Here is a 14,107-nt window from a genome sequence, read left to right on the forward strand (position 1 = left end):
AGGAACTCGATGGTCGAGTGATGAACAGCAGCATCCCTCTTAATATATCAAATCCTAACTGCGGTTGCTAACCAGCTAAGTGTGGCAACTAGTGTCAACCTCCTCCCCCCCTAAGGTGGGGGCTTATTTTTAGCAGTGGACAATTAATAGTTAATGGGGATGTGAGGACTGCAGGTAGTCTATGGTTATGTGGTTAGTATGTTTTGACACTGATATTCTAAGGCTGACTAAGATATCTATTTTGGATTTTAAAGTGTACAGTAATGGAATAATGACTCTTGTTTACATTATCCCTATACGCTGGCGGGCATCAATGAGGCATGATAGTTGAGAATGGAAGCAGGTCTGATGTATAAGAATAAATCATGATGGTTTCTAGGCGGAACCACGACGAGGTCGACCTGACCGTATATATCTAGCAATCTTTTCCCTATAAACATAGATTTTTTGTAATGTCGGTATATCGAACTTTTACATTTCGTGTTTTGAGACTTATGCGTGGTTAGTTGTAATAGGTACACCAAGCCGTAACTCTTAATAAATGATAATGAAATGGTAACCCCGTCTACGCTAACGGTATACGCTGGTGGGGCACCAGTGAGGGTTGATATATGAGAATGAAAAGGCAGGTCAGTTAGCCCATCGTGATGAATGCACTTGGAATTCAGCACGATGGTTTCCAAGGGGAACCACGTGGAGGTCGAACCGACAAGGTATATTGCTAGCAATGGGACTGGTAGTCCGCATTATTCACCAACAATTCTCCCCCCCCCCCCCACAAAACCGAAAAGTATTCATAAGGCATTTTCCTCAAGTTGCATGGTCGAATTTTTAAGCTTTGAAAACAAGCGGTTACGAGGTCAAGGATATTACCTGAAGTCGAGTGTAGGAAAGTATCAAATTATATTTTGATATTTCTGTATGTTTCTGAAGGTAAGTTTTTTTCATAGATGAAAATGTAATGGTAACTTCGTCAATGTTATCGATATACACTAGCACCCGTAAGAGATTATGGGTGAGGATGAAGTAGGTCAGTTGGCCCTTCGGAACGAATTCATCGGGAATGAACCACGATGGATTCTAGGATTATAACCAGTACTACTAATTGTACCTGTATATTCTGAGACAACCAATGAAAACTTACAAAAAACTTTCGGGGATTTACATACAATGATTTTTGTAGCGATTCATCATTCGATCTTGAAACTGATAACGTATCATGTATGGCGATTTTGCGACATTACACCGAATTTTTTTTATTAAACGTTTGATCACAATGAAAAATATAATATTTGGTCTGGGTTCTCAAGATTTTTCAATAATACCGCAGGTCATGGAAAATCGGGTATGGTGTAAAAGCATTTGAAGCAGGCAGGATAAGATTACTAACTATGGCATAGCGTAGGAGAGTCACGTTATCAAATCCCGCTCGCTTTGAATTTTTTTGAATCGCTAATTATTGGAATATGATGTTTGTAGTTTAATATACCTTACTAGTATTATGTAAAAGAGAGCTTGTCAAATCATGGTATCAATTATCAATGGTCATGGTATTTGGTATATACGTAGGAACCATATGCGATAGATATCAAACAAACAAATAGGCTACTGTAGGCTACTATTGATCCCAATTCAATTGATAATGGTTACGCTAGAGAAGTCGCGGATAAAAGTTAGTTTCTAAAAATTTTAATAATTAAAGAATCGATATACCTACGGGGATTTTTGCTTCGTAAACCCTTAATTATATCACGGATTTCAAACCATTCGTGCATACAATATTTGATTTTATATTTTTTTTTTCACATCTTCGTCGGCGTGACTCGGATAGGTTTATTGACCGAGATAAAAAGTAGCCTATATCCTTGTACGCGTATCCAAAATTTCATAATAATTGGTTAAGTCGTTAGGGCGCTATGAGATAACAAACTCACTTTTATAATATTAGTAAGGATTTAACCTAAAGTTATGCATTCTACATAAACAAGACAATATTGCTATAGTTATATTCAAATTTATAAATTTAATTTTTACAAACAAATATTTTGACAATGTAGATCTAATATTTGGAATTACGAACAACGTAATTTATATACTATATAGATATTTATTTTGCTTTGACATTAAACATGCCAAAAAATTCGTCAGTGAATTTAGTCATAAAAATATTAACAAATTTTTAACAAAACCTATATGTATAGTTTATCTATTTATATTTATATTATTTTAGTTACATTTAAATTACAATGGTCACTACTAAATCTAAAATAGGTTTTGGGTCTAGTGTGAAACGTTTTGGCAAGATAACGGTTCATCCAAAACTAGATCCAAGTGGTTTGTTTACTATAAGACCCAATGGCTGTGATCCATGTCTATACCATCCCCAGCCTATACACAAAATCTTTGAAGTAAACAAAAACAGAAAATCCGCAAAAGATCTTTGGAGATACAAGAAAGAATTAGAGGAGTGGGCGCGTAACTTGGGGTATAGAAATCAAAGGGTTCTAGAACAACGAAAATTGCAACGTTCTTTGTTGGGACCAGCGTGGCATGACATTCCGTTGGTCACAAAATATGAACCGGCTTGCAAGAACCTTGGTTTTGGACGAACTCCACGAAGTCGGTCTTTGAAAAATAGAATTCCTGGACCGGGTACGTATTACAATACAGCACCGTACAAAGTTCCTTATGGGCCGCATTCTACTAGACCTACTTTTGATCGAGATGAGCTATGCCGATTCAAAGATACCTCTCTGAAGTGGTCGTTGGCGCCTAACCGTTATACTATAGTAGATAAAGAATGCATCGAACAAAAGTCTAATAAAGTTGTATCGTTGCGAAGTCCATATGATCTCTTTACTGGAAAACGGGACGGTAGCACCATAAAAAATCACTTTAGTACATCATTGAGGTGCGCAGCTGCAACTTGGCCGATAGCTCTAAAAGGCACCTTGGAAAAATATAAGAAAAGTCATTTTGGCGTCATGAATAAAACGAGTAGGAGCCAACCGTATCGGGGGCGAAATGCTCTAGTTGATATTTCGATGTGTTTAAAATGTCCGGAGGAGCCGGGCCCAGCGCATTTAAATATTAATAAACCGAAATTTTTCAAACAGAACAAGCAAGGTTTTAACAGTTCGTACGACAAGCCGCCAGGGTATAAACGAGTGGTCGTTTGGCCTGGCGTCGGTAGGTATAATATCAAAGGCGTGAGCTGTGGTGTTATTGGGCAGGGACATCGGCATGTATTTTTAAGCAAGTCGGACAGGACGATTGGCGCCATTATACAACAACCTATGAACACCTTCTAAATGATGATTACTCAGTAGGTAGCTTCTATTTGTATTTCATTGTATTTCTAGATAAATTATATAGGTAATTAAAATTAATATAACTAGTACTAACTAATATAATATTTATCCTGTTAACATAAAAATAACTATTACAATGCCAGCTTCAACCTATCAATTCTTGAATCAATCATCCGAGAATCACGTCGTATCTATAATATAATCTATTTACATAATTTTAATGAATGTAAATGGATTGGTAATGTTGTGTTGTTTACCCTGGTGGGCTATTAGTGAGGGATGATAGGTGAGGATGAAGTCAAATAATTTGGTTACAAAGACTTTACAACGAAATAACCACTTTTTCAGGGACAGTCCGGCTTCGGCACGAAAGGTTTACCAGAGGGAGACTTTGTACAAAAGTCGATTGCTTGGGTACCTCTGTCCCATTCGTGTTTCTACCGTGAAGTAGTTGTGTTTGCATGGCTGTGTTTCGGTTTGAAGGGTGGGATATGGCGTGAATTTACAGGGTACAGAGGAATAACATCTGAGTCCTCAGGAATGGCAACGCATGGGGGGTATCATGGGCGAAACAGTATACTCTGTTATGTCCATGGTACTGCCTATGGCTATAGGCGACGGTTACCACTTTCCATCAGGTGGGCCGTCTGCTTGTTTGCTCTTTCTAAGTTGTATAAAAAAAGGTATATTGCTAGCAATTGGCTGTTAAATCCCATTTCTAACAATCATGCCCCTCCATAATCTACATATTGCAAAATATATGTACTTATAAAATGCTTTTTCTTGATAATAATATACCATATGGGGCTGCTTAGCGATGTATTCACCCTGCTAGTTGAATGATGCATAATAGAGAGTAGTGGTTGTATATGCATGTATAAAATATGTCTATCCACAACCCACAACCGACATTTTCCTAGGCCTAAGCAAGCATTTCTGCCGGCTCTTTAATGGATTTATATCCGTTCATGTTTGTGTTAAATAGAAGTTTTATATCCTGTTTATTTTGGGAGGGTATTGTATTGGTGTTATGTCAAACCTTTTGCTTCAAACAGAATATTAGACGACCAATAAAAATAACTCAGGATACTGGGAACATTCTACCGAAATGTACCGTGATGTACACTTTCAATTTTTTTTATTATAATTTGGTGTATTTGGTGTTTGGATAATGGATAGTGATAAACATGGTTTGAAGTATTTAATATACTCGTGATTCTTCTTTAGTGATCGGGAAATATTGAGTGACCGGAAAAAGTAGCAAATTTCTTCTGTGTGGCAAATTTCATGACCATTAGTCGAGTCGTACAAGCGCCCGATGTAATAAATAAACATATTTATGTATGTATAACTAGCGACTCGCATCGGCATTGTACGGATTTTTTAAATAAAATACAGCCTATGTAGCTGGTATGGTAAGGTAGCTATTTACAGATGAAAGAATTTAAATAATCGATTAACTATTTTTCTAGTTTATACATTAGAAACATTTTTTTTTTTTTCATTTTTATAATACTTATTAGTGTAAATATTTGGTAGGATTAGGATATTCGGTATTGCAATGTACCTAATAGTGAAGGGGCTTTCAATTGATGAAATGTACGAAATATATAATATAGAGAATAAATTAAAGAATTTAAAAAACAGGAGAACTTTATATCATCCTTAAGAATAATTTTTAATAATTGGTAAATATCTATTTTTCAGTAAAAGTTTGTAGTTTACCACCCTTAGCATGCCTTCAATCTAACGCCAGAAGTGTTAACAAGTGGTGTCCGATGTCCATGTAACTTGGAAGCTAACAAGTTTACTTAAAGTTTATGTCCATATAACGCGCGTGGGATTCGCACTGGCGGCGCCATGTGACGTCGCCGACTCGTAGCAGCCTATCGGAATTCGATTACGCTACCGCTCGTTTGGGCGGCATCGTAACCGCTACGCTTGCTAGTTTCCTCTAAATTAGAGAAAAGTGTTATGAAGGGGAACCCGGGCCGGCGGTTCTCTGCATTAGTAAATACCGTGCCTTAGGCGGCGTACATCGAAAATCGATGGGGGGAGAGAGGTGTTGGTCGCGCGTGCGTCGATCGCTCGCGGTCCTCGTGTCGCCGCTGGACTGCCGGCAGTATAGCACGCTCGCGACCTGTGGCGCGCACCGCACGACTTGTTGCAAGGGCCACCTGTTAAGTCATGGAGGCGCCGTGAACCTCAGGTAAGTTCCACTGTATTCTCTATTAGTGGCTGCCAGTGCGAATTTTATCATATTTATTATTCTGCACTCTTTAATAGCGATAACATTTTGAATCGCGCGGTCACGCGAGTGACCTTGTTTTTTGCGTGTTTATTAACGAGTGCCATTTATTGCCCTGTTTTTAGGGTAGGATTTAGCGGTTAAAAATTTATTTATTCGTATCACATTAATTCACATACGTATCCCGTGTTTTTCATAGCGTTTGTATTCTAAAGTATTTAACGACTGTGACTTTCAGCGTTTTCGCATAAAAGTCTAAAAAGCTTAACGAGATTTCAGCCCTTTTATTACTTTATGTTCTCTTTAATTTTTTAAACCGACTATGTAATTTACGGATTTTTGTTTAATTCTTAAGTAGTTCAGATATTATTAACCTCAGTAGGTATTATTTTTACGCTAATAGAAATAGTAAACAAACAAGTAGCTTAACGGAAAAGTCTGATGGAAAGTGCCAACTTTTCACCCATATTTTGTTATTTTTAAGGACAGGTTTTGAGCTTCTGTTGTCAGCAAATATATTGGCTTTGATGCCTCCAAACATAAATATACCAAAGCACGCTTAGCTGATCCATGGTAGAAATGAATAGGCAGGACCGGTAGTTCGGTGGTACCTCAGGAAAGAAACCTTTTAATTTTCTGCTCCTCAATGATATCCGTCATATTCATTTAAGAAACGCTATCATTCATAAGGGGTTAGATTAGGTACAGAGTTCAAATTCAAAAGCCAATATCTATAAATATAATATATAACTATTAATGACGTCAATATATATTTTAGTTATAATTCATTTATATATGCTTACTTCCGAGTTCGAACCATCACCATTCGGTTTTTTTGTGTAAAGTAGATTTTATAATGTATGTCAATGACTTTTGGAGTTACATTGTACGTATATATAAAGACATGGTACGTATATATTTAATTAAAAAATTAGATGATATTTTTTAATATATATACCTATGATTGCACGTGTAAAAAACTTCTTTATTGTCATATTAACTGTTACCTGTCCACTGCTGAACGTGGCCTCATTCATAAGGAGGAGTTTGCCAGTAGTTGCCACGCTTCTCAGGCGGGTTGGTAACCGCAGTTAGGTTTTGATGTTTTAATAGGGACGCTACTGTCTGTCCTTCAATCATTAAGTTCCCTTAGACGCCATACGACACCCATGGGACAGGAGATAAAGAACTTACACCATATTAATTTTGCTCGCCTTTTATTTATATCTTAATTTTTTCCACGATTTAATGTTTAATAGTTCTTAACAATATACAATAAAAATTTATACCTTTATGGAGTAATTTTTTTAAACTTTCTGTAATCTTTTACCTTAATATAATAATAAATTCATGGATTCATTGTGACCAAATTTCCATAATCAGTCCAGTAGCTTTTGCATGAAACACTAATATATTGTAAAAACAAAAATAAATTAACAAAGACCAAATCCAAGAAAGGATTCAATAATAAAAGTTTCAATATCGTAAAAACCGTATCTCCATTAACAAAATCTTTAGTTTTGCCTTATACTTTACTAAATTTGAAAGTTAGACTCAAACAGAAAAAAGAAGTGGACAATAAAAATCACTGAAATCTTTTTAGAAAATGTGAAGGTCTGAAATAAATATGAAAAACTATAGTTGAATTGTAAACTTCCTTTTGAAACCGATTGGTCGTTATTAAGTCGATATTTTATTGAAATAAAGTGTAAAAAAGAATAAAGACTCAAAGAAAAAACTAGAAGATAAAAATTGAGAGGTGATACTTAACCTGCCATTTGATATAAAGAGAACTATTCTACGTATATTAACTGATTTTGTTGCCCAATCGACAGGAATATTGGGTATTTATAATTGTTATCAATCGTGTATGTATGAAATACTAATTTTACTGATATTATGTCATATAGGATTATTTCACAAAAAAAAACGACTTTCATTGAGGCAAAACCAGTTATTTTGATTTAAAAATTAAACTATTACACCGATTTGGATAAAATTTCTATGAGACGAAATTGTAAGTATCTCCTTTTAGATAAATAAATTTTTTTCAAATCGGTTTATAACTGACGGAGTTACGAAGGAACAAACGTAAAAAAAATGCAATCGAATTGAGAATCTTCTTATTTTTAGCAGGTTTGTAAAACAAGGGATCTTAATAAGAGTAATAGATGCCAAAACAATAATTTTTGTAACTTTGCAGAAACTGCATCAAATTGGGAGTGGCTTAATAGCTGTGTATTCTTAGAAGTATAACTTAAAAAGTGTATGTTTTTACTTGATATTATCACCTGGGAGTAGTCTATTTCATTAGTTCTCCTACTTCTGAAATCTAAGCGACGAATATAGTAGTTATAATAAATGTAATAATAAAAATTTGCCTGTTCTTGTCTATCCCAAATATTAGATGTACATAGTGTGTTTCAATAGATTACAATAAAAATGTAAAATAAACGAATAGACGACCCTACCATAAGGTAGTCTACTAACGTTTAATAGTACAAAAGTGGATTATTGGTTACGATTTGTTACTAATAATTTCATTTAGAGAGTGCTTCTATAATAATTTCAACGAAACCTGTTTACCTTTTTACTAAGTTGAACCAGATTATACCGAATTTCATGATTATTTGAGGCGCCAGGATGTAACAAATAAACAAACTCGCTCTCATATTTATAATACCGGCAAGGATGTAGAGGTTATACTAAAGCCACGTCGCGTCCCTATACAGAATAACGAGCGCACAACGATTCCCCTAGATTGAGTCATAACTTTAAATGTGTTGTGTTTACTCGATGGATGCCACTTTTACTAAAGTCTAGAAGATTGCGCTTATTGGAGGATTGTATCTTAGATTATAAATTACATAGATTGGCAATGTAAAAGAGAGAAAACATAATAACATATATATTAGAGCGAGATAGATAAATAGAATACTCACCCATACAATATAAGCTCGAAACTGATTTGCCGGGAGTATGAACAAAACAAGTTCTAAATATTTTTACGTTTTGGATTAATTTCACGAGAATGTATTTATAATAAGGTGTGCTATACCTGGACATAAGCAAAATTAGAAAAAAAAAAATAACTACAAGATAGCATATTTTTCACGTATTTTGCTTTAAATGTATATTATAGAAAAATCTGAAATATTTTATGCAAGAATTGGTACAAAAACAATTTAATCCAAATAAAGTTTTTAACGATTACGAATTGTAGTAGAAATTATAACAAATACTGACTGATGAATTTTTGCTTTTCGCAACTTTAATACCACATAAACCTCTCAACGTAGACCTGTCACATGCATACATTTATAAAACAGGCGTACTACTGTAACCATTTTGTTGTCTCATTTTTGTGATTGCATTGTCAGTCTATCAGTACGTAATGCATTGTAATACATCTATGAATAATAATAATTTTATTTGCTCTGATTCTGGGTATAAAACATTAGATCTTATAAATTAAAAGTACCTTACAAAATCTACTTAGATCAAGCTTGCAAATGTTGAAAAACAAATGTTACAATAATTTAATTTTATCTTTTTTTGTAGAATTTAAATGTCAATTATTTAAGAAAAACATTACTTAATTACATAATAATAGTATAACATGAATAAAAATATTAAAGAACGTAATCAAACTTATTTTATTCAGTCAATTAGTTTAAATAATCCGACTAAGTAATATAATAAACATGGTTTGTATAATATGCCGTTATATATCTTTGGCTTGCCGACGCTACTTACCAGCTGTTGGCAGCAAAAGTGGATCTCCATGTGGTGACAGAAAAAAATAAATTATATCATTACGCCTTTCCAAACCCAGGAAAATTCGAAATGCAATCCTATTTAGGGGTACTTAATAGTAAATTAAAATTCTTGCTCATGTCGAGCAGTGGGGTTTGGGTTGTATCAATAGCAAAACGCTGATGATGCTGACGCTGCATATATCAGCATATAGTCGTATACAACTTGGCACATGATGACTGATTTTTGTTTAAAAACAGCTAGAGATTATCGGTCACATTGGAGTTCAGTTCTCTAGTTTGTTTATCCTACATGCAACAATATACAGGGCACTGATAAGTGTAATGAGGCATTTAAAGGCATAAGTGTTACAGTATGCGCTAAAAAGATACGGTCTGTAATCTCAGATAGGGTAATCAGGGGCATTGTCGACTGTGGTCGTTGTGGTGAACGTAGTAACATTCAACTTGCTTACATTTCGTCGAGCACTTCTGAATTCAACGAAACATTTGCCAACAAGCCTTTGCCTCGGATTAATTTGGTTGTAAATGTGTTCTAAAATTAAAACTTTTCGCTGTCAGCCAGGATCGATGTATATAAAAAGAAAAAGAAACAACCCATGGGTTGTTTCTTACGACATGGGTCGTTTATAATCATAATTCTAAACGGTATATTACATTCAAATATCTATTTGAAAATATATTCAAAATAATCTAATAATAAAATTAACAGCAGTAACTCGTATGACTAGTTTAAAGATAAATGGAAAAATTCTATATTTATTTCGTATCTGCGCTGTATTTTAGCATGACTATGTTCATATTAAAGGTGTTCTGTTACGCGTTGTATATTTGATAGTGTGCTACTAAAAGGTATCGATTACTTGCTCAGAATACGAATAGTCCCAGGTGGAGTAGTCTACGGCGTTGTCAAATGTTAACGTTCTTGTGAGCGCATCAATCGATTTGATCATATTTATTTGATTATATTAGTATGTAGTGTTTTTTCATCAGACTTGCATAGGTGTATTTACGGAGGCGTCGAGTAGGCCGTGCTTAACTCAGAATTGTTTGATGCCCATCGCAGTAAGCAAACAGAGCTTACAGTTATGCGTAAAGAAGTTTCTAAAAGTAAATAAATACGTTCCTTCTTAAGGACTCAGACACCACCTGGAAAATAATCTCATATCAACAATGCCCACCAGTGATCACCCTTTAAAGTATTTTTTTATCGTAGTGGTGATAAAGATTTGTTAGTTTCTCTACGCTTTTTTATATATAAGTATTTTATTAATAAATGAAAATTATATGAAAACTCCATTTGCGCTATTCCTTTACTTGGTGAGATATGGTAGGCGAAGATCAAGTCAAGTCAGTTGATTCATTGTTACGAATTCACCGATAATAATTAATCACATTGATTTCTAGAGAGAACCTGACGGTCAATCTGACAGGGTTTATTTTATTTTTATGAGATATAATGGAATGGTAAGCTCGCCTGCGCTGTCGATATACGCTGGCGGGGCACTAATAAAGGATAACAGATGAGGACGAATGCATGTCAGTTAGTCAATATTAACGAATTCGACAAGAATTAACCATCATGTTTTCCAGAAGAACTATATAGTCGTCCAACTGATAGGATATATTGTTAGCAATGGGACTAATAGATTCCATTACTGATAATCTCTTTACTACCGACAGGATATATTTCCATCAAAAGAGCTGCTGCCTTCTATTGTTATCAATTTCTTCCCTCCATACATGGATTTTTTATGATGAAAATAGCATGGTAACTCTGCGTACCGCGGGGATTGTTAGTAATGGAGATTAACAATCCCATTGCTAGCAATGTACTTTATTAGGACAACCTCCATTTGCTGCCCCCTGGAAACCATCGCGATTGATTTATTGTTAAATTTGTCCCGATGGGCCAACTGATTTGCTTAATTATCATTTGTCATCCCTCACTAGTACCCGCCAGTGTATATCGATAGCGCAGGCGGAATAACCATTCCATTATCATTCATTAAAACTCCCTGCTATTCTATCGATGTTCGCTAATTAGCTCATTGTAAAGAAATCACCAGGAATTAATCAAAATAAATTAGGGTACTGCGTAGACCTGATACTGTTAGCAACTTCTCCACAAAGCACAACCAAATACTTCTTTCCAACCAAAACAATAATGTCTGAATCTGGATCAGGTGGTAGAAGGAAGTTCCGTGTTTGCGGCCAATCCATTCCCTAAGGATAAACAGAGCAATGTAACAACGTGGGCGAGCCCACCGCCATTACCTGCATTAATTATGTTTACTTTAATCATAATTTTGTTACCACAGCAATTTTACTTTTTCATAATAGGGGTGTGAAGTTTTGAGAGAATATAAAAATTAATGATGCAACTTGTACTCTGAATCTCTGTGCATATATGTACATATATTTCTATCTTTTTGCCAGTGAATTCAGAGGTAGGAAAACGACTGAAACCGACCACTTATATATGGCATCAAAATAATACATATTAAGTTAGATTTTCAGGAATACCTACAGTTGTGAAAATCGCATTCAATTTGGTGTAATAGTTCTTGCGTGTCACCGAAAAAAACTTACAGACAGATATAATTTCTAAAAATTATTGTTTTGGCTTCTATTTCTCTTATTAAGAGCACTCATATAAATTTTTCTTAAATACCTCTTCTTATATTAGTAAGATAATATATGTTAATTAGTTTTTAATATTATTGGTCCATATTGGTCACATATTGCAATACAAATAATTAAAAAAATATTTTTGTTTTCTTTGCTACGGGCCAAATTTTTTTTTCATTCACTAGAAGTATTTCATTTAGTATAAGGTCATTTTATCTCTTGTCTATGGATGAAATTCTCAATGTGTGAGTTCAACCTGCATGTGACAGGTTTTATCATAATTTCATGTTGCAACGTAATATTGCATACTCTGCCTTACTACACGCAATACTACGTTGGCTATCTATCTTTTGTTAGGGTGTATGAAAGTCTGATAGCAAAATAAAGATAAAACAGCCAATACAATTTCATACAATGATGGGTTGTGTAATCAAAGTAAAATAAATTACCAATTATAGCATTAATAAGATTTAATTATTTTAAAATTTGTCCCACAAAAAACACTCGCTTCAGTCATTGTAAAACCAGTGATTTTAATTTAAATCTAAATTACTGAATAGGTTTTGATGAAACTTCTACAGAACTAACCAGAAAGTATATCCTTTGGGATAAGAAAGAATTTCCCAAGTCGGTTTATAATTGATAGAGTTCTGAGGTATTTATTTGTTACATAAAGAAAATACAACAAAATTAAGGATCTTCTCTTTTTTTGATGACGGTTGAAAATATTTGTTATATTTGCTGACAGATTTGTAGGAACATGCACTATCAGATATCAAGCTTTGATGTAAATATATTTTGTTGTTGTTTGTAGATGTTAATATAATTTTATTTAAGGTGGTATAAATAACACTTTGTTTTTCATGGTAAATTATTAGTGATCTAGTCCAGCTTTGCGTGGCTTTGCGCGGGTGGATAGAATTTTCGAAAATAATAAATCGCCTATGTTATTCTGTGATAATGTAGCTTTCTGTGGGTAAAAGAATTTGTTACAATATTGCTTAAACGGCTGAACGGTTTTGAATGATATTTGAACGGGTAAATGAGTTTATTGCTAAAAATGTGATATAATAAGATGATATGGTAATATTAAAATAGTTGGTTTCACACATTTTGTTATTCCTGACGTGCAACTGTCATGTCATTTGGTATGGGTAGGTTCTAATATTTATATAAACAATATATTTTGTCATTTGTATATATTATTTATAAAAATATGAATTATAATTTGACACATAGGATTTTTTAAATACTGATTCATGCGGCCAACGCCACGGGAAACAGAGCACTATTATGTGTTAACCATATCCACGACTTGGCCCAAGTGATCGGGACAAAAATTTGCTTATGTCTTGTACGTGACAAATTTCATAACAATTTTTGAGCAGTTGAGGCGCCAAGAGAACACTTGTACTTACTTTCAAGGGCGCATAATTTTAAAACACAAATTGTCGTGTGGGTATTACTTGATAATTATTTCTGAAATTATACTAAAACATGAAAGTCATAATTATTACAACAATTGTGACAAATAAATAAATTATTACGATAAATTAATTTGCTCAAGATTGAGCACAGTATATTTTGTCGAATTATATTTATTTTTATTTATTTAAACTTTATTGCACAGTAAAATTCTATGTACATTTGATAAACTTAATACTGGACGGTGTTCTTTACCAGTCAACCATTGGGCAAACCCAGAAATAAGTAAGCGGTGCATTATTAAATACAGGAAAATAAAGCAATACTCGATGTATTCATATATTATAAACATATAATTAGACTAATATTTTTTATTATTTCAGCCGTTAACTGACCACGGCTGAAAATAAGCTTTCAGCATAAGGGGAGTTTTGCCAGTAGTTGCCACGCTTGGCAGGCGGTTTTTAGGGACGTTTTAAGAGGGATGCTGCTGCCCATCCCTTCCCCTCCCTTAGTTGACTCTTACGACACCCATGGGAAAGGAAGGGATGGCCTATTCTATGCCGGGACCACACGGTGAAATTAGACTAATATGTACATACACATAATATATTAAATAAATAATTATATATACATATATTAAATAAGTAAAAGATTGTAAGAATGCATGGATGAATATTTGTTACTCTTTTACACAAAAACTACTAAACAGATTT

At 34.1% G+C, this 14,107-nt stretch overlaps 2 protein-coding genes across 2 annotated transcripts in view; both read left to right on the forward strand.

Annotated features, from left to right (window-relative positions):
- The first annotated feature begins 2,140 nt into the window (after positions 1-2,140).
- On the forward strand, positions 2,141-3,483 carry LOC113521622 (lymphocyte expansion molecule-like). The gene has a single exon (XM_026907211.3). The coding sequence runs from the start codon at positions 2,247-2,249 to the stop codon at positions 3,309-3,311; it is 1,065 nt and encodes a 354-aa protein (XP_026763012.2). The 5' UTR covers positions 2,141-2,246; the 3' UTR covers positions 3,312-3,483.
- Positions 3,484-5,349: 1,866 nt separating this feature from the next.
- LOC113517074 (zinc finger protein SNAI2-like) overlaps positions 5,350-14,107 on the forward strand; it is a 55,143-nt gene continuing 46,385 nt past the window's right edge. Inside the window, exon 1 of the mRNA XM_026901620.3 lies at positions 5,350-5,520. The gene's annotated coding sequence lies outside the window, so the exon portion shown is untranslated. The remainder of the gene's footprint in view (positions 5,521-14,107) is intronic.

Source organism: Galleria mellonella, unplaced genomic scaffold (genome assembly GCF_026898425.1).
Source record: "Galleria mellonella isolate WM207_F2 unplaced genomic scaffold, CSIRO_AGI_GalMel_v1 utg28, whole genome shotgun sequence".
Taxonomy (NCBI): Eukaryota; Metazoa; Arthropoda; class Insecta; order Lepidoptera; family Pyralidae; genus Galleria; species Galleria mellonella.

Excerpts from the sequence above, each read along its gene's own strand:
- LOC113521622 (XM_026907211.3), top strand. The coding sequence starts at position 2,247 with ATGGTCACTACTAAATCTAAAATAGGTTTTGGGTCTAGTGTGAAACGT.